Here is a 26,477-nt window from a genome sequence, read left to right on the forward strand (position 1 = left end):
TCACGTGCAATTTCAAACAGTACTCACAAAAAGACCTTGCACCTAGTGACTACCACCTCTTACGTCATCTGAAGACCTTTCTGGGCAACAAGCATTTAGACACTGACGAAGAAGTGAAAACAACCGTGAGTAGCTAGCTATCATCACATGCGGCAGAGTTCTATGAGGAGGATATCCAAAAAGTCATAGTTCGTTACGATAAATCTTTAAACCAGCAATGAAATTATGTAGAAAAATAGAGAAGTGTATGTAAATTCAGAAAATAAATGGGTTTTTTAAATAAAAAATTACTTACTTTGTTTCTATTGGAAAACTGACCTTACTTTACAGAAATAACCCTAGTATTATGAGAGGCATACATACTTCGTTTTTGGCGGAAACACATATCGTGAGAAAATAAGCTGCTTAATGGTCATATTTCATGTTTTTGAAATGTGTGAGGTGCATTTTCCTACCATGTTTTGTGTGAAAATGCATATTTCATGCTCATTTCGTGACATTACTTGTATCTTTCTATTTGCAAATCAATATTTTGACTCGAAGAAGTGTATTTCTGGCACTAACAATTTCTGCATTCCACATATAATTTTTTCCCTTTATTTTATACACATAAATATTCGGACTAATCTTTAATTTTAATGTGAGACTATGCTTTAAAGTGTTATTCAGTGTACATTACAAAGTCAGTAGAATTAAGAAAATTGATAGAGAAATTAATATTTTACATTCCAGCGATTTTGACAAGAAGGAGTTTACAGTAGATCCTGGTGATTTGAGGAATCTAGAGGGAGACGTAGATGCCTATCCTGGAGCTGTGGAAGTAAATGAACATGAAGTAATTGATTCAAAGGAAAGTATAGTAAATTCTACGCATTTGAAAAAATACAATAATGATTCAGCATCCAATGCAGACAATGCCTTCATGGAGATAAAACACTCGAACAGCAATTTTCGAAACCATGAAGATATTAGTTTATTTGAATGTAACAGTTGCAATAATTCCTTCCCTCAAAAATCTCTCTTGATCAAACATTTAAAAATTCATGAGGATATTGATCCTTTAAAAAATAAACCATGGAATGGAGTGTTCAATCCGAAATTACGCCTACATGATGGTATTCGACATTTTGTATGTACTCACTGCAACAAAGCATTCTCACGCAGAGGTGACTTAACTGCTCACTTACGCCTACATGATGGTATTCATCCTTTTGTGTGTCCTCACTGTGACAAAGCATACATAAAAAAATATAGTTTGACTGAACATTTACGAATTCATAATGGTATTCGTCCTTTTGTGTGTACTCACTGCAACAAAGCATTCACATACAAAAGTCAATTAACTGCACACGTACGCCTACATGATGGTATTCGGCCTTTTGTCTGCACTCACTGCAACAAAGCATTCCCACGCAAAAGTCAGTTAACTGCTCATGTACGGCTACATGATGGTATTCGGCCTTTCGTCTGCACTCACTGCAACAAAGCATTCACAAACAAAAGTCAGTTAACTGCTCACGTACGTATACATGATGGTATTCGTCCCTTTGTGTGTAATCTCTGCAACAAAGCATTCACACGCAAAAGTCACTTAACTGCTCACTTACGCCTACATGATGGTATTCGTCCTTTCGTGTGTTATCTCTGCAACAAAGCATTGACACGCAAAAGTCACTTAACTGCTCACTTACGCCTACATGATGATATTCAGCCTTTCGTGTGTACTCTCGGCAACAATGCATTTGAATGCAAAGGTGCCTTAACTACTCACTTACGCCGACATGAAGATATTCGTCCTTTTGTGTGTGCTCACTGCAACAAAGCATTCACACAAAAAAGTAGTTTGATTGTGCATTTACGAATTCATGATGGTATTCGTCCTTTCTTGTGTACTCTCTGCAACAAAGCATTCAAATGCAAAAGTGACTTAACTGCTCACTTACGCCGACATGAAGATATTCGTCCTTTTGTGTGTGCTCACTGCAACAAAGCATTCAAATGCAAAAGTACCTTAAGTGCTCACTTACGCCTACATGATGGTATTCGTCCTTTCGTGTGTACAAAGCATTCCAAAAGAAAACTGATTTAGATTCTCATTTACACATTCAGGTTGTTATTCATCCTTTCGTGTGTGCTCACTGTAACAAAGCATTTAAACAAAAAAGTAATTTGATTGAGCATTTTCGAATTCATGATGGTATTTGTCCTTTCGTGTGTACTTTCTGCAGCAAAGCATTCACATGCAAAAGTCACTTAAGTGTTCACTTACGCCTACATGATGGTATTCGTCCTTTCGTGTGTACTCTCTGCAGCAAAGCATTCACATGCAAAAGTCCTTTAAGTGTTCACTTACGCCTACATGTTGGTATTCGGCCTTTCGTGTGCACTCACTGTAACAAAGCATTCACAAAGAAATTCAGTTTGACTGTGCATTTACGAAACCATGATGTTATTCGTCCTTTTGGGTATACGCACTGCAACAAAACATTCACATCCAAAGGTAACTTAACTGCTCACTTATGCATACATGATGGTTTTCGTCGTTTTGTGTGTACTCTCTGCAACAAAGCATTCCCAAAGAAAACTGCATTAGAATCTCATTTACACATTCATGATGGTATTCGGCCTTTCGTCTGCACTCACTGCAACAAAGCATTCACAAACAAAAGTCAGTTAACTGCTCACGTACGTATACATGATGGTATTCGTCCCTTTGTGTGTAATCTCTGCAACAAAGCATTCACACGCAAAAGTCACTTAACTGCTCACTTACGCCTACATGATGGTATTCGTCCTTTCGTGTGTTATCTCTGCAACAAAGCATTGACACGCAAAAGTCACTTAACTGCTCACTTACGCCTACATGATGATATTCAGCCTTTCGTGTGTACTCTCGGCAACAATGCATTTGAATGCAAAGGTGCCTTAACTACTCACTTACGCCGACATGAAGATATTCGTCCTTTTGTGTGTGCTCACTGCAACAAAGCATTCACACAAAAAAGTAGTTTGATTGTGCATTTACGAATTCATGATGGTATTCGTCCTTTCGTGTGTACTCTCTGCAACAAAGCATTCAAATGCAAAAGTGACTTAACTGCTCACTTACGCCGACATGAAGATATTCGTCCTTTTGTGTGTGCTCACTGCAACAAAGCATTCAAATGCAAAAGTACCTTAAGTGCTCACTTACGCCTACATGATGGTATTCGTCCTTTCGTGTGTACAAAGCATTCCAAAAGAAAACTGATTTAGATTCTCATTTACACATTCAGGTTGGTATTCGTCCTTTCGTGTGTGCTCACTGTAACAAAGCATTTAAACAAAAAAGTAATTTGATTGAGCATTTTCGAATTCATGATGGTATTTGTCCTTTCGTGTGTACTTTCTGCAGCAAAGCATTCACATGCAAAAGTCACTTAAGTGTTCACTTACGCCTACATGATGGTATTCGTCCTTTCGTGTGTACTCTCTGCAGCAAAGCATTCACATGCAAAAGTCCTTTAAGTGTTCACTTACGCCTACATGATGGTATTCGGCCTTTCGTGTGCACTCACTGTAACAAAGCATTCACAAAGAAATTCAGTTTGACTGTGCATTTACGAAACCATGATGTTATTCGTCCTTTTGGGTATACGCACTGCAACAAAACATTCACATCCAAAGGTAACTTAACTGCTCACTTATGCATACATGATGGTTTTCGTCGTTTTGTGTGTACTCTCTGCAACAAAGCATTCCCAAAGAAAACTGCATTAGAATCTCATTTACACATTCATGATGGTATTCGTCCTTTCGTGTGTGCTCACTGCAACAAAGCATTTAAACAAAAAAAGTAATTTGATTGGGCATTTACGAATTCATGATGGTATTCGTCCTTTTGTGTGTACTTTCTGCAGCAAAGCATTCACATGCAAAAGTCACTTAAGTGTTCACTTACGCCTACATGATGCTATTCGTCCTTTCGTGTCTACTCTCTGCAGCAAAGCATTCACATGCAAAAGTCACTTAAGTGTTCACTTACGCCTACATGATGGTATTCGTCCTTTCGTGTGTACTCTCTGCAGCAAAGCATTCACATGCAAAAGTCACTTAAGTGTTCACTTACGCCTACATGATGGTACTCGGCCTTTCGTGTGTGCTCACTGCAACAAAGCATTCCCAAAGAAAACTGTGTTAGATTCTCATTTACACATTCATGATTGTGTTCGTCCTTTTGTGTGTGCTCACTGCAACAAAGCATTCAAATGCAAAAGTGACTTAACTGCTCACTTACGCCTACATGATGGTATTGGTCCTTTAGTGTGTACAAAGCATTCCAAAAGAAAACTGATTTAGATTCTCATTTACACATTCATGATGGTATTCGTCCTTTCGTGTGTGCTCACTGCAACAAAGCATTTAAACAAAAAAGTAATTTGATTGAGCATTTACGAATTCATGATGGTATTCGTCCTTTCGTGTGTACTTTCTGCAGCAAAGCATTCACATGCAAAAGTCACTTAAGTGTTCACTTACGCCTACATGATGGTATTTGGCCTTTCGTGTGCACTCACTGTAACAAAGCATTCACAAAAAAATTTAGTTTGACTGTGCATTTATGAATTCATGATGGTGTTCGTCCTTTTGTGTGTGCTCACTGCAACAAAGCATTCCCAAAGAAAACTACGTTAGATTCTCATTTACACATTCATGATGGTGTTCTTCCTTTTGTGTGTGCTCACTGCAACAAAGCATTAAAATGCAAAAGTGACTATACTGCTCACTTACGCCGACATGAATGTATTCGTCCTTTTGTTTGTGCTCACTGCAACAAAGCATTCAAATGCAAAAGTCACTTAAGTGCTCACTTACGCCTACAGGATGGTATTCGTCCTTTCGTGTGTACAAAGCATTCCAAAAGAAAACTGATTTAGATTTTCATTTACACATTCATGATGGTATTCGTCCTTTCGTGTGTGCTCACTGCATTAAAGCATTTAAACAGAAAAGTAATTTGATTGAGCATTTAAGAGTTCATGATGGTATTCGTCCTTTCGTGTGTACTTTCTGCAGCAAAGCATTCACATGCAAAAGTCACTTAAGTGTTCACTTACGCCTACATGATGGTATTCGGCCTTTCGTCTGCATTCACTGTAACAAAGCATTCACAAAGAAATTTAGTTTGACTGTGCATTTACGAAATCATGATGTTATTCGTCCTTTTGGGTGTACGCACTGCAACAAGACATTCACATCCAAAGGTAACTTAACTGCTCACTTACGCGTACATGATGGTTTTCGTCGTTTTGTGTGCACTCACTGCAACAAAGCATTCACACACAAATGTAACTTGACTGTGCATTTACGAATTGATGATGGTATTCGTCCTTTTGTATCTACTCTCTGCAAAAAAGCATTCACATGTAAAAGTCACGTAACTGCTCACTTACGCCTACATGATGGTATTCAGGCCTTCGTGTGTACTCTCTGCAAAAAAGCATTCACATGTAAAAGTCACGTAACTGCTCACTTACGCCTACATGATGGTATTCAGGCCTTCGTGTGTACTCTCTGCAGCAAAGCATTCACATGCAAAAGTCACTTAAGTGTTCACTTACGCCTACATGATGGTATTCGGCCTTTCGTGTGCACTCACTGTAACAAAGCATTCACAAAAAAATTTAGTTTGACTGTGCATTTACGAATTCATGATGGTGTTTGTCCTTTTGTGTGTGCTCACTGCAACAAAGCATTCCCAAAGAAAACTGCGTTAGATTCTCATTTACACATTCAAGATGGTGTTCGTCCTTTTGTGTGTGCTCACTGCAACAAAGCATTCAAATGCAAAAGTGACTTAACTGCTCACTTACGCCTACATGATGGTATTCGTCCTTTAGTGTGTACAAAGCATTCCAAAAGAAAACTGATTTAGATTCTCATTTACACATTCATGATGGTTTTCACCGTTTCGTGTGTGCTCACTGCAACAAAGCATTTAAACAAAAAAGTAATTTGATTGAGCATTTACGAATTCATGATGGTATTCGTCCTTTCATGTGTACTTTCTGCAGCAAAGTATTCACATGCAAAAGTCAATTAAGTGTTCATTTACGCCTACATGATGGTATTCGGCCTTTCGTGTGCACTCACTGTAACAAAGCATTCACAAAAAATTTTAGTTTGACTGCATTTACGAATTCATGATGGTGTTTGTCCTTTTGTGTGTGCTCACTGCAACAAAGCATTCCCAAAGAAAACTACGTTTGATTCTCATTTAAACATTCATGATGGTGTTCGTCCTTTTGTGTGTGCTCACTGCAACAAAGCATTCAAATACAAAAGTGACTTAACTGCTCACTTACGCTGACATGAAGGTATTCGTCCTTTTGTGTGTGCTCTCTGCAACAAAGCATTCAAATGCAAAAGTCACTTAAGTGCTCACTTACGCCTACAGGATGGTATTCGTCCTTTCGTGTGTACAAAGCATTCCAAAAGAAAACTGATTTAGATTTTCATTTACACATTCATGATGGTATTCGTCCTTTCGTGTGTGCTCACTGCATTAAAGCATTTAAACAGAAAAGTAATTTGATTAAGCATTTAAGAATTCATGATGGTATTCGTCCTTTCGTGTGTACTTTCTGCAGCAAAGCATTCACATGCAAAAGTCACTTAAGTGTTCACTTACGCCTACATGATGGTATTCGGCCTTTCGTCTGCATTCACTGTAACAAAGCATTCACAAAGAAATTTAGTTTGACTGTGCATTTACAAAATCATGATGTTATTCGTCGTTTTGGGTGTACGCACTGCAACAAAACATTCACATCCAAAGGTAACTTAACTGCTCACTTATGCGTACATGATGGTTTTCGTCGTTTTGTGTGCACTCACTGCAACAAAGCATTCACACACAAATGTAACTTGACTGTGCATTTACGAATTGATGATGGTATTCGTCCTTTTGTATGGACTCTCTGCAAAAAGCATTCACATGTAAAAGTCACGTAACTGCTCACTTACGCCTACATGATGGTATTGAGGCCTTCGTGTGTACTCTCTGCAGCAAAGCATTCACATGCAAAAGTCACTTAAGTGTTCACTTACGCCTACATGATGGTATTCGGCCTTTCGTGTGCACTCACTGTAACAAAGCATTCACAAAAAAATTTAGTTTGACTGTGCATTTACGAATTCATGATGGTGTTTGTCCTTTTGTGTGTGCTCACTGCAACAAAGCATTCCCAAAGAAAACTGCGTTAGATTCTCATTTACACATTCAAGATGGTGTTCGTCCTTTTGTGTGTGCTCACTGCTACAAAGCATTCAAATGCAAAAGTGTCTTAACTGCTCACTTACGCCTACATGATGGTATTCGTCCTTTAGTGTGTACAAAGCATTCCAAAAGAAAACTGATTTAGATTCTCATTTACACATTCATGATGGTTTTCACCGTTTCGTGTGTGCTCACTGCAACAAAGCATTTAAACAAAAAAGTAATTTGATTGAGCATTTACGAATTCATGATGGTATTCGTCCTTTCGTGTGTACTTTCTGCAGCAAAGTATTCACATGCAAAAGTCACTTAAGTGTTCATTTACACCTACATGATGGTATTCGGCCTTTCGTGTGCACTCACTGTAACAAAGCATTCACAAAAATTTTTAGTTTGACTGCATTTACGAATTCATGATGGTGTTTGTCCTTTTGTGTGTGCTCACTGCAACAAAGCATTCCCAAAGAAAACTACGTTTGATTCTCATTTAAACATTCATGATGGTGTTCGTCCTTTTGTGTGTGCTCACTGCAACAAAGCATTCAAATACAAAAGTGACTTAACTGCTCACGCTGACATGAAGGAATTCGTCCTTTTGTGTGTGCTCACTGCAACAAAGCATTCAAATGCAAAAGTCACTTAAGTGCTCACTTACGCCTACATGATGGTATTCGTCCTTTCGTGTGTACAAAGCATTCCAAAAGAAAACTGATTTAGATTCTCATTTGCACATTCATGATGGTATTCGTCCTTTCGTGTGTGCTCACTGCAACAAAGCATTTAAACAGAAATGTAATTTGATTGAGCATTTACGAATTCATGATGGTATTCGTCCTTTCGTGGGTACTTTCTGCAGCAAAGCATTCACATTCAAAAGTCACTTAAGTGTTCACTTACGCCTACATAATGGTATTCGTCCTTTCGTGTGTACTCTCTGCAGCAAAGCATTCACATGCAAAAGTCACTTAAGTGTTCACTTACGCCTACATGATGGTATTCGTCCTTTCGTGTGTACTCTCTGCAGCAAATCATTCACATGCAAAAATCACTTAACTGATCACTTACGCCTACATGATGGTATTCGACCTTTTGTGTGTACTCACTGTGACAAACCATTCATACGAAAATATAGTTTGACAAAACGGTTACGAATTCATAATGGTATTTGTCCTTTTGTGTGTTCTCTCTGCAACAAAGCATTCACATACAAAAGTCAGTTAACTGCTCACGTACGTATACATGATGGTATTCGTCCCTTGGTGTGTAATCTCTGCAACACAGCATTCCCACGCAAAAGTCAGTTAACTGCTCACGTACGGCTACATGATGGTATTCGGCCTTTCGTCTGCACTCACTGCAACAAAGCATTCACAAACAAAAGTCAGTTAACTGCTCACGTACGTATACATGATGGTATTCGTCCCTTTGTGTGTAATCTCTGCAACAAAGCATTCACACGCAAAAGTCACTTAACTGCTCACTTACACCTACATGATGGTATTCGTCCTTTCGTGTGTTATCTCTGCAACAAAGCATTGACATGCAAAAGTCACTTAACTGCTCACATACGCCTACATGATGATATTCATCCTTTCGTGTGTACTCTCTGCAACAATGCATTTGAATGCAAAGGTGCCTTAACTACTCACTTACGCCGACATGAAGATATTCGTCCTTTTGTGGGTGCTCACTGCAACAAAGCATTCACACAAAAAAGTAGTTTGACTGTGCATATACGAATTCATCGTCCTTTCGTGTGTACTCTCTGCAACAAAGCATTCACATGCAAAAGTCACTTAAGTGTTCACTTACGCCTACATGATGGTATTCGGCCTTTCGTGTGCACTCACTGTAAGCACTAAGCATTCACAAAGAAATTTAGTTTGACTGTGCATTTACGAAATCATGATGTTATTCGTCATTTTGGGTGTACGCACTGCAACAAAACATTCACATCCAAAGGTAACTTAACTGCTCACTTATGCGTACATGATGGTTTTCGTCGTTTTGTGTGTACTCTCTGCAACAAAGCATTCCCAAAGAAAACTGCGTTAGAATCTCATTTACACATTCATGATGTTATTCGTCCTTTCGTGTGTGCTCACTGCAACAAAGCATTTTAAAAAAAAAAGTAATTTGATTGGGCATTTACGAATTCATGATGGTATTCGTCCTTTCGTGTGTACTTTCTACAACAAAGCATTCACATGCAAAAGTCACTTAAGTGTTCACTTACGCCTACATGATGCTATTCGTCCTTTCGTGTGTACTCTCTGCAGCAAAGCATTCACATGCAAAAGTCACTTAAGTGTTCACTTACGCCTACATGATGGTATTCGGCCTTTCGTGTGCACTCACTGTAACAAAGCATTCACAAAAAAATTTAGTTTGACTGTGCATTTACGAATTCATGATGGTGTTTGTCCTTTTGTGTGTGCTCACTGCAACAAAGCATTCCCAAAGAAAACTGCGTTAGATTCTCATTTACACATTCAAGATGGTGTTCGTCCTTTTGTGTGTGCTCACTGCAACAAAGCATTCAAATGCAAAAGTGACTTAACTGCTCACTTACGCCTACATGATGGTATTCGTCCTTTAGTGTGTACAAAGCATTCCAAAAGAAAACTGATTTAGATTCACATTTACACATTCATGATGGTTTTCACCGTTTCGTGTGTGCTCACTGCAACAAAGCATTTAAACAAAAAAGTAATTTGATTGAGCATTTACGAATTCATGATGGTATTCGTCCTTTCGTGTGTACTTTCTGCAGCAAAGTATTCACATGCAAAAGTCACTTAAGTGTTCATTTACGCCTACATGATGGTATTCGGCCTTTCGTGTGCACTCACTGTAACAAAGCATTCACAAAAAATTTTAGTTTGACTGCATTTACGAATTCATGATGGTGTTTGTCCTTTTGTGTGTGCTCACTGCAACAAAGCATTCCCAAAGAAAACTACGTTTGATTCTCATTTAAACATTCATGATGGTGTTCGTCCTTTTGTGTGTGCTCACTGCAACAAAGCATTCAAATACAAAAGTGACTTAACTGCTCACTTACGCTGACATGAAGGTATTCGTCCTTTTGTGTGTACTCTCTGCAACAAAGCATTCACATACAAAAGTCAGTTAACTGCTCACGTACGTATACATGATGGTATTCGTCCCTTGGTGTGTAATCTCTGCAACACAGCATTCCCACGCAAAAGTCAGTTAACTGCTCACGTACGGCTACATGATGGTATTCGGCCTTTCGTCTGCACTCACTGCAACAAAGCATTCACAAACAAAAGTCAGTTAACTGCTCACGTACGTATACATGATGGTATTCGTCCCTTTGTGTGTAATCTCTGCAACAAAGCATTCACACGCAAAAGTCACTTAACTGCTCACTTACACCTACATGATGGTATTCGTCCTTTCGTGTGTTATCTCTGCAACAAAGCATTGACACGCAAAAGTCACTTAACTGCTCACATACGCCTACATGATGATATTCATCCTTTCGTGTGTACTCTCTGCAACAATGCATTTGAATGCAAAGGTGCCTTAACTACTCACTTACGCCGACGTGAAGATATTCGTCCTTTTGTGTGTTCTCACTGCAACAAAGCATTCACACAAAAAAGTAGTTTGACTGTGCATTTACGAATTCATCGTCCTTTCGTGTGTACTCTCTGCAACAAAGCATTCACATGCAAAAGTCACTTAAGTGTTCACTTACGCCTACATGATGGTATTCGGCCTTTCGTGTGCACTCACTGTAAGCACTAAGCATTCACAAAGAAATTTAGTTTGACTGTGCATTTACGAAATCATGATGTTATTCGTCATTTTGGGTGTACGCACTGCAACAAAACATTCACATCCAAAGGTAACTTAACTGCTCACTTATGCGTACATGATGGTTTTCGTCGTTTTGTGTGTACTCTCTGCAACAAAGCATTCCCAAAGAAAACTGCGTTAGAATCTCATTTACACATTCATGATGTTATTCGTCCTTTCGTGTGTGCTCACTGCAACAAAGCATTTAAAAAAAAAAAGGTAATTTGATTGGGCATTTACGAATTCATGATGGTATTCGTCCTTTCGTGTGTACTTTCTACAACAAAGCATTCACATGCAAAAGTCACTTAAGTGTTCACTTACGCCTACATGATGCTATTCGTCCTTTCGTGTGTACTCTCTGCAGCAAAGCATTCACATGCAAAGATCACTTAAGTGTTCACTTACGCCTACATGATGGTATTCGGCCTTTCGTGTGCACTCACTGTAACAAAGCATTCACAAAAAAATTTAGTTTGACTGTGCATTTACGAATTCATGATGGTGTTTGTCCTTTTGTGTGTGCTCACTGCAACAAAGCATTCCCAAAGAAAACTACATTAGATTCTCATTTTCACATTCATGATGGTGTTCTTCCTTTTGTGTGTGCTCACTGCAACAGAGCATTCAAATGCAAAAGTCACTTAAGTGCTCACTTACGCCTACATGATGGTATTCGACCTTTTGTGTGTACAAAGCATTCCAAAAGAAAACTGATTTAGATTTTCATTTACACATTCATGATGGTATTCGTCCTTTCGTGTGTGGTCACTGCATTAAAGCATTTAAACAGAAAAGTAATTTGATTGAGCATTTAAGAATTCATGATGGTATTCGTCCTTTCGTGTGTACTTTCTGCAGCAAAGCATTCACATGCAAAAGTCACTTAAGTGTTCACTTACGCCTACATGATGGTATTCGGCCTTTCGTCTGCATTCACTGTAACAAAGCATTCACAAAGAAATTTAGTTTGACTGTGCATTTACGAAATCATGATGTTATTCGTCCTTTTGGGTGTATGCACTGCAACAAAACATTCACATCCAAAGGTAACTTAACTGCTCACTTATGCGTACATGATGGTATTCGTCCTTTTGTATGTACTCTCTGCAAAAAAGCATTCACATGTAAAAGTCACGTAACTGCTCACTTACGCCTACATGATGGTATTCAGGCCTTCGTGTGTACTCTCTGCAAAAAAGCATTCACATGTAAAAGTCACGTAACTGCTCACTTACGCCTACATGATGGTATTCAGGCCTTCGTGTGTACTCTGCAGCAAAGCATTCACATGCAAAAGTCACTTAAGTGTTCACTTACGCCTACATGATGGTATTCGGCCTTTCGTGTGCACTCACTGTAACAAAGCATTCACAAAAAAATTTAGTTTGACTGTGCATTTACGAATTCATGATGGTGTTTGTCCTTTTGTGTGTGCTCACTGCAACAAAGCATTCCCAAAGAAAACTGCGTTAGATTCTCATTTACACATTCAAGATGGTGTTCGTCCTTTTGTGTGTGCTCACTGCAACAAAGCATTCAAATGCAAAAGTGACTTAACTGCTCACTTACGCCTACATGATGGTATTCGTCCTTTAGTGTGTACAAAGCATTCCAAAAGAAAACTGATTTAGATTCTCATTTACACATTCATGATGGTTTTCACGGTTTCGTGTGTGCTCACTGCAACAAAGCATTTAAACAAAAAAGTAATTTGATTGAGCATTTACGAATTCATGATGGTATTCGTCCTTTCGTGTGTACTTTCTGCAGCAAAGTATTCACATGCAAAAGTCACTTAAGTGTTCATTTATGCCTACATGATGGTATTCGGACTTTCGTGTGCACTCACTTTAACAAAGCATTCACAAAAAATTTAATTTGACTGCATTTACGAATTCATGATGGTGTTTGTCCTTTTGTGTGTGCTCACTGCAACAAAGCATTCCCAAAGAAAACTACGTTTGATTCTCATTTAAACATTCATGATGGTGTTCGTCCTTTTGTGTGTGCTCACTGCAACAAAGCATTCAAATACAAAAGTGACTTAACTGCTCACTTACGCTGACATGAAGGTATTCGTTCTTTTGTGTGTGCTCACTGCAACAAAGCATTCAAATGCAAAAGTCACTTAAGTGCTCACTTACGCCTACATGATGGTATTCGTCCTTTCGTGTGTACAAAGCATTCCAAAAGAAAACTGATTTAGATTCTCATTTGCACATTCATGATGGTATTCGTCCTTTCGTGTGTGCTCACTGCAAGAAAGCATTTAAACAGAAATGTAATTTGATTGAGCATTTACGAATTCATGATGGTATTCGTCCTTTCGTGGGTACTTTCTGCAGCAAAGCATTCACATGCAAAAGTCACTTAAGTGTTCACTTACGCCTACATAATGGTATTCGTCCTTTCGTGTGTACTCTCTGCAGCAAAGCATTCACATGCAAAAGTCACTTAAGTGTTCACTTACGCCTACATGATGGTATTCGTCCTTTCGTGTGTACTCTCTGCAGCAAATCATTCACATGCAAAAATCACTTAACTGATCACTTACGCCTACATGATGGTATTCGGCCTTTTGTGTGTACTCACTGTGACAAACCATTCATACGAAAATATAGTTTGACTAAACAGTTACGAATTCATAATGGTATTTGTCCTTTTGTGTGTACTCTCTGCAACAAAGCATTCACATACAAAAGTCAGTTAACTGCTCACGTACGTATACATGATGGTATTCGTCCCTTGGTGTGTAATCTCTGCAACACAGCATTCCCTCGCAAAAGTCAGTTAACTGCTCACGTACGGCTACATGATGGTATTTGGCCTTTCGTCTGCACTCACTGCAACAAAGCATTCACAAACAAAAGTCAGTTAACTGCTCACGTACGTATACATGATGGTATTCGTCCCTTTGTGTGTAATCTCTGCAACAAAACATTCACACGCAAAAGTCACTTAACTGCTCACTTACGCATACATGATGGTATTCGTCCTTTCGTGTGTTATCTCTGCAACAAAGCATTGACACGCAAAAGTTACTTAACTGCTCACATACGCCTACATGATGATATTCATCCTTTCGTGTGTACTCTCTGCAACAATGCATTTGAATGCAAAGGTGACTTAACTACTCACTTACGCCGACATGAAGATATGCGTCCTTTTGTGTGTGCTCACTGCAACAAAGCATTCACACAAAAAAGTAGTTTGACTGTGCATTTACGAATTCATGATGGTATTCGTCCTTTCGTGTGTACTCTCTGCAACAAAGCATTCACATGCAAAAGTCCTTTAAGTGTTCACTTACGCCTACATGATGGTATTCGGCCTTTGGTGTGCACTCATTGTAAGCACTAAGCATTCACAAAGAAATTTAGTTTGACTGTGCATTTACGAAATCATGATGTTATTCGTCATTTTGGGTGTACGCACTGCAACAAAACATTCACATCCAAAGGTAACTTAACTGCTCACTTATGCGTACATGATGGTTTTCGTCGTTTTGTGTGTACTCTCTGCAACAAAGCATTCCCAAAGAAAACTGCGTTAGAATCTCATTTACACATTCATGATGTTATTCGTCCTTTCGTGTGTGCTCACTGCAACAAAGCATTTAAAAAAAAAAAGTAATTTGATTGGGCATTTACGAATTCATGATGGTATTCGTCCTTTCGTGTGTACTTTCTACAACAAAGCATTCACATGCAAAAGTCACTTAAGTGTTCACTTACGCCTACATGATGCTATTCGTCCTTTCGTGTGTACTCTCTGCAGCAAAGCATTCACATGCAAAAGTCACTTAAGTGTTCACTTACGCCTACATGATGGTATACGGCCTTTCGTGTGCACTCACTGTAACAAAGCATTCACAAAAAAATTTAGTTTGACTGTGCATTTACGAATTCATGATGGTGTTCGTCCTTTTGTGTGTGCTCACTGCAACAAAGCATTCCCAAAGAAAACTACATTAGATTCTCATTTTCACATTCATGATGATGTTCTTCCTTTTGTGTGTGCTCACTGCAACAAAGCATTCAAATGCAAAAGTCACTTAAGTGCTCACTTACGCCTACATGATGGTATTCGACCTTTTGTGTGTACAAAGCATTCCAAAAGAAAACTGATTTAGGTTCTCATTTACACATTCAAGATGGTATTCGTCCTTTTTTGTGTGCTCACAGCAACAAAGCATTTAAACAGAAAAGAAATTTTATTGAGTATTTACGAATTCATGATAGTATTTGTCCTTTCGTGTGTACTTTCTGCAGCAAAGCATTCGCATGCAAAAGTCGCTTAAGTGTTCATTTACGCCTACATGATTTTATTCGGCCTTTCGTGTGCACTCACTGTAATAAAGCATTCACAAAGAAATTTAGTTTGACTGTGCATTTACGAAATCATGATGTTATTCGTCCTTTTGGGTGTACGCACTGCAACAAAACATTCACATCCAAAGGTAACTTAACTGCTCACTTATGCATACATGATGGTTTTCGTCGTTTTGTGTGCACTCACTGCAACAAAGCATTCACACACAAATGTAATTTGACTGTGCATTTACGAATTGATGATGGTATTCGTCCTTTTGTGTGTACTCTCTGCAACAAAGCATTCACATGTAAAAGTCACGTAACTGCTCACTTATGCCTACATGATGGTATTCGGGCCTTCGTGTGTACTCTCTGCAGCTAAACATTCACATGCAAAAGTCACTTAAGTGTTCAGTTACGGCTACATGATGGTATTCGGCCTTTCGTGTGCACTCACTGTAACAAAGCATTCACAGAGAAATTTAGTTTGACTGTGCATTTACGAAATCATGATGTTATTCATCCTTTTGGGTGTACACACTGCAACAAAACATTCACATCCAAAGGTAACTTAACTGCTCACTTATGCGTACATGATGGTTTTCGTCGTTTTGTGTGCACTCACTGTAACAAAGCATTCACACACAAATGTAATTTGACTGTGCATTTACGAATTGATGATGGTATTCGTCCTTTTGTGTGTACTCTCTGCAACAAAGCATTCACATGTAAAAGTCACGTAACTGCTCACTTACGCCTACATGATGGTATTCGTGCCTTCGTGTGCCCTCACTGCAACAAAGCATTCACCAAAAAATTTAGTTTGACTTTGCATTTATGAATTCATGATGGTGTTCGTCCTTTTGCTCACTGCAACAAAGCATTCCCAAAGAAAACTGCGTTACATTCTCATTTACACATTCAAGATGGTGTTCGTCCTTTTGTGTGTGCTCACTGCAACAAAGCATTCAAATGCAAAAGTGACTTAACTGCTCACTTACGCCTACATGATGGTATTCGTCCTTTAGTGTGTACAAAGCATTCCAAAAGAAAACTGATTTATATTCTCATTTACTCATTCATGATGGTATTCGTCCTTTCGTGTGTGCTCACTGCAACAAAGCATTTAAACAAAAAAGTGATTTGATTGAGCATTTACGAATTCATGATGGTATTAGTCCTTTCGTGTGTACTTTCTGCAGCAAAGTATTCACATGCAAAAGTCACTGAAGTGTTCACTTACGCCTACATGATGGTATTCGGCCTTTCGTGTGCACTCACTGTAACAAAGCATTCACAAAGAAATTTAGTTTGACTGTGCATTTACGAAATCATGATGTTATTCGTCCTTTTGGGTGTACGCACTGCAACAAAACATTCACATCCAAAGGTAACTTAACTGCTCACTTATGCGTACATGATGGTTTTCGTCGTTTTGTGTGCACTCACTGCAACAAAGCATTCACACACAAATGTAATTTGACTGTGCATTTACGAATTGATGATGGTATTCGTCCTTTTGTGTGTACTCTCTGCAACAAAGCATTCACATGTAAAAGTCACGTAACTGTTCACTTACGCCTACATGATGGTATTCGGGCCTTCGTGTACCCTCACTGCAACAAAGCATTCACAAAAAAATTTAGTTTGACTGTGCATTTACAAATTCATGATGGTGTTCGTCCTTTTGTGTGTGCTCACTGCAACAAAGCATTCCCAAAGAAAACTGCATTAGATTCTCATTTACACATTCATGATGGTGTTCGTCCTTTTGTGTGTGCTCACTGCAACAAAGCATTCACATGCAAAAGTCACTTAACTGATCACTTACGCCTACATCATGGTATTTGGCCCTTTGTGTGCCCTCACTGCAACAAAGCATTCACAAAAAAAATTAGTTTGACTGTGCATTTACGAATTCATGATGGTGTTTGTCCTTTTGTGTGTGCTCACTGCAACAAAGCATTTACACAAAAATGTAGTTTATCATCCCATTTACGTATGCATGATGGCACTCGTACTTGACCTTTCCTGTGTACTCAGTGCAACAAATCATTTACACAAAAATATACAGGGTGGGTCAAAAGTCGCAATACACCTAAATAAAATTAGCCACTGTGGGGATAGGTGTCAGTGAGTGTTGGATATGCATGTTGGGGGTGGGGGAAAACTTTATGATGAGGTTGATCTTGACGGCCGCCATCTTGGATTCAACTTCATTTTTTTAAATGGGAAGGGGGTCCTGTGACACATAATTTTAGGCTAGAATTTTGTCAGGAATTAAATGGTGTTGTCCATTTTGACGTATCTTTATTCGTGTAGGAGTTACAAAGGTTTCTTTTTTCAAGTTTTGAAAAGTGGTACACTTTACATGATGTGTACGATGTGGCCTCCTTCATGCTGGACAGTCATTTCCATTTTCTTCTGGCACTCCGTATGCACACGTAACAGGACATCTGGTGTAATAGCCGCACATGCATCAATGATCCGCTGTTCCAGGAAGCGAAGATCATTGATTTTGACCGCTTTGAGGTGGCCCCATAGGTAAAAGTCCAGGGGGTGAGATTGGGGGATCTTGCAGGCCAATCCAGCGCTGTGGAAACTGTTCGTTGAGTAATCCACGTACCTGCAGACCGTAGTGGGGTGGTGCCCCGTCGTGCTGAAACCATAAGGGGAAGTCACCATCCTCCGTCGCTACAGATGGGAACACCAGCTCCTCCCACATCTCTTTGTAGCTGTCAGCATTCAAATTGTTGTGGATGAACACAGGACCAATGACCCGTGTTCCCCAGATCCCGCACCACACCATGACTTTGGTATGTCCAACCATCTTGGATGGATCAGTCCAATGTGGGTTACTGTCTGACCAATAACGCAGGTTCTGCTTGTTAACCTCCCCGTTAACATAAAAGTTAGCTTCGTCCGTAAAGAGCACATTCTGGGCGAACTGTGGGTTATCTGCAAGCTGTGCTGTTGCCCATTCCGCAAACTGAAGCCGGCGGTCAGGATCGTCTTCAGAAAGGTGGTGTAATAACTGCAGCTTGAATGGATGAAAATGATGTGTCTTCAAGATCCAGCGTATGGAGCATCTGCCAACACCAGTCACATGAGACATGCTACGCACACTCCTTGTGGGACAGAGGGCGAAGCTACCTAACACGGCGATGGTTGTCGCCTCATCTGTTGATGAACATGGCCTCCCAGACCGTGGCGTATCTTTCACACTCCCTGTGGCAGTGAACCAGGACAGCAGTGATGCAACTGTGACGTGGGAAATTGGATGTCGGTCTGGATGGCGAGCATTGAAATCGGCTGCAATGGTGCGAGAACTTCTTGCCCCTGATATTAGGATGATCTCAACCCGTTCAGTGTCGCTTAATTTCATGTTGTCCTGTCAACCTGCAACGAAGAGAGAACCTTTGTAACTCCTACACGAATAAAGATACGTCAAAATGGACAACACCATTTAGTTCCTGATAAAATTCTAGCCTAAAATTATGTTTCACACGACCCCCTTCCCATTTAAAAAAATGAAGTTGAATCCAAGATGGCGGCTGTCAAGATCAACCTCATCATAAAGTTTTCCCCCACCCCCAACACGCATATTCAACACTCACTGACACCTATCCCCACAGTGGCTTCTTTTATTTAGGTGTATTGCGACTTTTGACCCACCCTGTAGTTTGAATTTGCATGGATGAATTTGTGATGTTATTCAGCCTTTTCTGTCTTAATATAATTTAGCATTGTTTCCATATTAAAAACACTAAGTTATTGAAGATTTGAAAACACTTTACATGTAACGTTTCAACCCTGTATCAGGGTCTTCCTCAGACTAAGAACTAAACTAAAATAGTGAAATACACAAACAGAGAGTATATATACACATAGCAGGGTGACTAGCCAGACAAAAACACATCATGTTGACAATACTTATCTTGGAATATTTCTCTAATGAAAGTTACATGCACATTGCCTCTTGCCAGTTGACTAATGGGTCTCGATCACAGACAGGTCTGTCTGTCTTTCTTTTCATAGCCATTCTCTTCCTGACACAACATCAACAAAAGAAGAAAGAAATAGAAGAGAAAGTATCAGAGCAGAAGGAAGAAAAAGAAAAAAGGAGATGGTAAGGAAGAGACCACAGAGAAGATATGCAAAGTGCTGAGGAAAGTGGGTGTAAAAACTTACAGGAAGGGAGGATGCACTGTTTTAAGTATAGCCAGCAAGAAGACAGAGGAAAAGAGAAGAAGAAGCTAAAGGGGTTATCTAGGAGCTGAAGTGCAAAGGATGTGAAAGTATATATACTGGGTGGGGAGCCTAAAAGTACCATCGTGAACAACAATAAATATTGAAAAACATCCTTCCCATGAGAGGGCCTCATGAAATTAGTGGGCACAATATGTTCAACTAGGTAAGGAAGTATGATTTTCAACACAAAGTTAGTTTTTTTTCAATGGAAACCCCATTTCATTTTCAGCTCATTTGAAAGTACGGAAAACATCATTAACAATGGTGTTTTTTACATTGTAATACATCAAGTAGTTCTCAAGTAATTGTAACAGGAAGTTGGCGCTTGAAACAAACATTCTCACAAGTTGATTCGTGTGTCGTAAAATACATATCCCCCTTTTGATACCATTTGCGTATCGTAACAAACATGTTACTCTTCTGTATACTACGTTGTGCTTAGGAAAGTTATGTTCGAACAACTGCAGGTTACAAGAATATGTGCAGTTTCTACATAAGTAAGCTTGAACAGTTATCTAAAAGGTTCTGATACATCTTTCTGAGTTAACAAATATTTGTAAATTAAAATGTTTATATTTTAAACATTCCACCATCAGTCACGAGGGCTATTTTTTTTCAACCTTTGATGGCACCGCCAGGTGGCCCGTGAAGTGCTAGGAAGCGGGGCATCAAACAACATGATTGGCATCATCCCCCCTGCTACTTCCACCACCACTGCCAAGGCCAACACTTCAGCTGAAGCTGAGCGACGGGCACGTAAAAATGTCTGCTACAATCGACTCTCCCGCCAAGTGCGAGGTGCATAGTTTGATACAATTTTTACAGGCAGAGGGCCACAATGCATTGGAAATTCAGCATCGAATGAGCTGTGTGTACGGTGAAACTTTCTGAGTGACGGCATGTTTCGTGAATGGTGAAAGAAATAATGAAAATGGCCTTATGGACGTTCATGATAAAGATGGTCAAACGAAGTAAGTAAATGTTTTTCAAGAAACCATTTATTTTCTGAATTGGTTTAAACATTTATCATACCGAACTACGACTTTTTGGATACCCTCCTCATAGAACTCTGCCACCTGTGATGATGGTATTCGTCCGTTTGTGTGTACTCTCTGCAACAAAGCATTCACATACAAAATTCACTGAAGTGTTCACTTACGCCTACATGATGGTATTCGTCCTTTCGTGTGTACTCTCTGCAGCAAAGTATTCACATGCAAAAGTCACTTAAGTGTTCACTTATGCCTTCATGATGATATTCGTCCTTTCGTGTGTACTATGTGCAGCAAAGCATTCACATGCAAAAGTCACTTAACTGCTCACTTACGCTTACGAGGGTCACTATTTATATTTTGAGCCTTGGCAACACTGATTGAAGTTAGGTGCGATTTGACGTTTGCACGGAATTGTCTGGCATTATTGACCATAACGTACTTCAAATGTTTTGTCAATAGCTTCATTTGTGTTGTTTATGTTGCCTTGGAGATTGCGCGACAACAATAAAATGGAATTAACTCGTGAACATTTTCGTGCGATGATTTTTTACGATTTTCGACGTGGATTATCAAGACAAGAGTGCATCGATCAACTTACTTCCACATTTGGCGATGAAGCCCCATCCTTTGCCACTGTGAAACGCTGGTATAACAAATTTAATCGTGGCCGCCATTCGCTCACCGACGATATTCGTGAAGGTCGTCCAAAATCAGTTGTTGTTCAAGAAAACATTGATGCTGTGCAAAACCTAATACTGCAAGATCGTCATGTGACATACTGTGAGATTGAGGCAACCATAGGCATTAGTTCCACCAGCATATATAAAATATTACATGATCATTTAGCTGTGAGAAAGGTATGTTCTCGTTGGATCCCACCCAATTTGACAAAAACTCAAAAAGACGCTCGCGTCAATTGGTGCAAACAAATGCTCAATAAATACAATCGTGGTGCTTCAAAAGACGTATATAAGATTGTAACAGGTGACGAATCATGGATATATGCATATGAGCCGGAACGTAAACAGCAGTTGACTGTATGGGTGTTTCAAGATGAACCCAATCCAACAAAAGTTGTTCGTGCTCGAAGCACATCGAAACAAATGGTCGCCTGTTTTTTTGTTTTTTTTTTTCGGGAAAACTGGTCTAGTGGCAACTGTGCCTTTAGAGAAACGTAGAACGGTCAACTCTGAATGGTACACAACAATTTGTTTGCCAGAGGTCTTCGGTCAAATACGGAAAACAAACAAACACCGTCGGACCATTCTTCATCAAGACAATGCCAGCTGTCACATATCTCGTCTAACAACAGACTTTATGAACAGTCAAAAAATCGAATTGATGGGTCATCCGCCGTACAGTCCTGATTTGGCACCCAATGACTTCTTGTTCCCGAATGTCAAGAATAAATTGCGTGGACAACGATTTTCGTTGACGGAAGACGCCGTTGATGCGTTCAAAAACCATATTATGGAGGTGTCTCAAGATGATTGGAAAAACTGCTTTGACAAATGGTTCGAACGAATGCAAAAGTGTATTGACCATAAAGGAGAATACTTCGAAAAACAATAAAGCAGTTTTCAATGCCAAATTCCTGTTTTTTCATTGTTAGGCTCAAAATGTAAATAGTGACCCTCGTACATGATGGTATTCGGCCTTTCGTGTGCACTCACTGTAACAAAGCATTTCTAATTTTTAATTGGCATTCATTTATTTATGTCATAATTTTTAGTACATTGGAACAATCATCTCTTCTCGTTTGGTCATGACAAATCTTTAAGTTTTCAGCTTTTAAACTTTGCAAACTTATACTTTTTTCCTTTACATTGATTTATCAAATTTATTAAATAAAGCAAGGGCATAACGAAGTGCACTAATTAACAAGACGTTTGTGGTAGTGTATGTACATCAGAACTGTTACTGAGAAAATAGTATTTTCAGTCTCTTGAAATGTCGGGATGATACTTATCTGTGGCGAGTGTAGGAAAAATGCAACACATGCGTGCAGGCTATATGTGCAACTGCTCTGCCGACAAGCATAGTGAAGGATGCACCTTCACGCTCAACGTCGGGTTACAATTACTTGAGAACTTCTCGTATTATAATATAACAAACACCATTCTTAATTATTTTTTCCGTACTTTCAAAGGAGTGAAAATAAAATGGTGTTTCTATAAAAAAAAACTAACTTTGTGTTGAAAATCGTACTTCCTTACGCAGTTGAATGTATTGTGTCCACTAATTTCATGAGCCACTCTCATACCTATATATCTGCGAAAGCAGTTTTTCAATATTTATTGTTATTCACGAAATATTTCCGATGGTACTTTTAGGTTCCCCACCCGGTATAGGGGAAATGAAGAAGAGACTGAAAGACAGGTTAAAGCAACACATGAATGATGTGAAATTGAAGAGAGACAAGACAAGACAAGAACACACTAGAGAAATGGGACATGAAGCAGAATCGAATTGGGCTAGGCAGATAGGAAAAGAGAGGAGAGAAGTAGTGAGAAAATGGAAGGAAGCCAATGAAATAAAGAAGAGAGGAGATGATATCATGGACTGGAATGGAGGACTCAAGATAAACAAGGAATGAGAGAGAGAGAGGAGGAAAGAAGAATGAACAAGGAAGGAAAAGAAGAGAAGAAGACCAGATGAGGAAGTATCCATCCACATCCAAATATGCAGGAGGAGTGGGAGGAATGATAAACAGGTAGTTCCAGACTCTTGCTAATCATGACCTGTCAGTGGTGGAGACCCATTAGTCAACTGTCAACATTAGAGAGATCGTCCAAGATAAGAATTGTCAACAGGATGTGTTTTTGTGTGGCTAGTCACCCTTGTTATGTGTATATATACTCTCTGTTTGTGTATTTCATTATTTTAGTTTAGTTCTTAGTCTGAGGAAGACCCTGATGCAGGTTGAAGCATTACGTGTAAAGTGTTTTTAAATCTTTAGATAAACTGCCTTGGTCAGCAACTTAGAGTCTTTTGTGTGTACTCATTGCAACAAAGCATTCATGCAGAAAAATCATTTGACCTCTCGTACGTACTAATTCATAATTGTGTTTGTCTTTTGGTGTGTAGTTTCTGCAAAAAAGCATTCAGAAAAAAATGTGATTTGACCTGCCACTTACAAATTGTGTAGTCACTGTAACAATGGACTCGTAGACAAAAGTAACTTGACCTCTCATTTATGAATTCATGATGATATTTGGCCTTTTTTGTGTGTACCTGCTGCATCAAAGCATTCACAGGCAAAAATAGCTTCACCTATCATTTACGAATTCATGATGGTATCCAGTGTGGCATTTAAGAAATTTCCAGTTGGGGGATAAGTGCTGAAAGAATGCCAATTTAAATTTGAAAGCTTCCCCGATGGCGCAGTCGCAGCGTCGTTGCCTTGTAATCAAGGGGTCCCGGGTTCGATACCTGGTGGAGGCACAAGTGGTTCGGATCCCACTTTAAACTGTAGGTCCAGTCCCGATTAGCCTTACTGTGCATAAAGTGGACTCAAAACACCAAATCAACCAACCAACCAACCAATTTAAATTTGTTATTGACAGAAAGGAGAGGCTAAGTCCACTTTGTGATCACAACAGTGAATCAGGATTGAGACCTACAGTTTTTAAAGTGAGATTTTGACACCCAGCCCCAGAATTCTAGTCTGGAACCTAACTTTTAGGGATCTGAATCTATCTTGGGCATATCTTTTGGGAATAGGTGGAACAGAATCAAAACGTTTTATACCCCATATAAATAGAGCAAAAGACTACTTTGCTAAATTTCATTATCTTGCTTCTCAGGTCCCAGGAGCTTAACACAAGGTCCACTAGCTTGTTCATTCTGAAAATTTGTTAGGTGGGCAACTACCCTTTCCAAGTTACACCTAATTACAACTCTTTGAACACAAGACAATAGCCATTACTGCTACTATGTAGCCTCCCCGATTGTGTAGTAACGTCGTCACCTTGTAATCAAGGGGTCCCGGGTTCGATACCTGGTGGAGGCACATAGTGGTTCGTATTCCACTTTAAACTGTAGGTCCAGCATCAATTATCCTTACTGTGCATAAAGTGAACCTAAAACAACAATTCAATCAGTCAAACCACCACTGCGCATCTAACATCCATCATTGTGTACATAATTTCATAACCAATTGTTGTTTCGGAACTGATGAAGAGGATGAATTCAGTATGGATTCTTGTGGATTTTAGTCATGATATTTCATAAATGTGTTTAAGCTTGCTGCAAAATTACAAAACTACCAGTGGCGTGCCCAGGATTTTCGAAAGGGAGGGGTTGTGTAATACTTTTTTCATAGTAGTCAGTCCTCATTTTTTCCTGCCTTTGATGTTTTTTTTTTTTTTTAGTAATTCTAAGCCAAAAGGGGGGAACCCAAAGAACCCCCACTTGTGCACGCCACTGAAAACTACCAACTTGACAATGGAAGCTGAAACCGAGAAATATTTCCAACAAAGGATACCAACTTGCCCATATGGTTTAATTCAGTGATGTTGAAAGATTATGTACGATGTGTAACTTCATCACTAGATACAATATCGATCAATGTATATTGTACATCTAGCCATGCCATGGCAGTGTATTTTTCAATTTCTTAAATTTTTCACGGGCAACCAACAATCAAAAGGAACCCACCACTCTATTGCCTTCTTTTGTAGATGCACTTGCAAATTTTCAGAACCGATCCTTTGATCATCAGTCGTTCACTGTCACCAGATTTATCAGATTTTGTTCATTTTGAAGGTGGATTCCCAATATTGCAGTGTCTGGAACTCATAATGCTAACTTTTTTCAAACATTCTAGCTTCACAAAGAAATCTAGCTTAGCTTAATATTATAAAAAAATTCACACCATTCTTAAAAAAATTACTTTGTAATGGACTATCACGCTTGCATCGAAAATTCCATGTAGGCTATCTAAGTGTACTATTGTTCCACACATATAAATATGGACATGGTGACAATTTTGTGTCACATGACACCTTATTTCTAATTTTGACATTAGTCTTCAACCCTAGCCACTTGTTTGACAGTTCCACTTGAGGCCACATCTATGTTTGCCAGACCGAGTTACCCTGGTGGTATCTGACCTTTTACTGTATGCACTGCAAAAAGTCATTCACATAGAAAGGTCAATTGACCTGACATTTATGAATTCATGATGGTATTCAACCTTTCATGTGAACTCACTGCAACAAAGTATTCTCACAAAAAATGTGATTTGACCACTCATTTATTATAATTCATGATGTTTAGCCCATCGTTTCTCAACCTGTGGGGCATTACCCACTGGTGGCTCATGAAGTTGAGTTCAAAAATTTATTTACTGCATCTTAGAAACCTATTACATTTAAATTACTGAAATACATTGATTTAACAATTTATATTCAACACGTGTTGTAGTCTAAACTCTACATTTCCGTTATTCACACTCTACCATTGCTTTTTTACCGGTATCTCTCTGATGTGAACTAAAGGGAAACAGATATCTGTCATTTTCGTTTTGGTCTGTAGCGATTACTTTCTTCTATTCTATGCTACAATCTTTTTGTGATGATAATGTAGAGATTTTTGCAAAAAAAAAAAAAACTACTTCTATATGTGACGATTCTCGTATTCAAAAATATGTTACCAGAAGTTATGTCACTATCCAGAATAGAGAAAGTGGTCCGTCAAAAAAACTTCTACACTAGTAATGCTGCTTGCCCAAGTTTACCCTTGTTGAGGCCCCACTAAATAAAGGGTGATTCAAAAAGCACACAGGTTTTAATATATCAAAATATAAACTTTATTTTGGAAAAATAC

At 39.0% G+C, this 26,477-nt stretch overlaps 1 protein-coding gene across 1 annotated transcript in view; it reads left to right on the forward strand.

Annotated features, from left to right (window-relative positions):
* The window catches only part of LOC145991693 (uncharacterized), a 74,085-nt gene extending 57,368 nt beyond the window's left edge, over positions 1-16,717 (forward strand). The window contains exons 4-5 of the mRNA XM_083127753.1: positions 733-1,838; positions 16,605-16,717. Of these exons, the coding sequence (XP_082983879.1) occupies positions 733-1,838; positions 16,605-16,717 (1,219 nt within the window). The remainder of the gene's footprint in view (positions 1-732; positions 1,839-16,604) is intronic.
* The last annotated feature ends 9,760 nt before the right edge of the window (positions 16,718-26,477 follow it).

The sequence above is a fragment of the Lepisma saccharinum genome, chromosome 8 (genome assembly GCF_977018435.1).
Source record: "Lepisma saccharinum chromosome 8, izLepSacc3.1, whole genome shotgun sequence".
Taxonomy (NCBI): Eukaryota; Metazoa; Arthropoda; class Insecta; order Zygentoma; family Lepismatidae; genus Lepisma; species Lepisma saccharinum.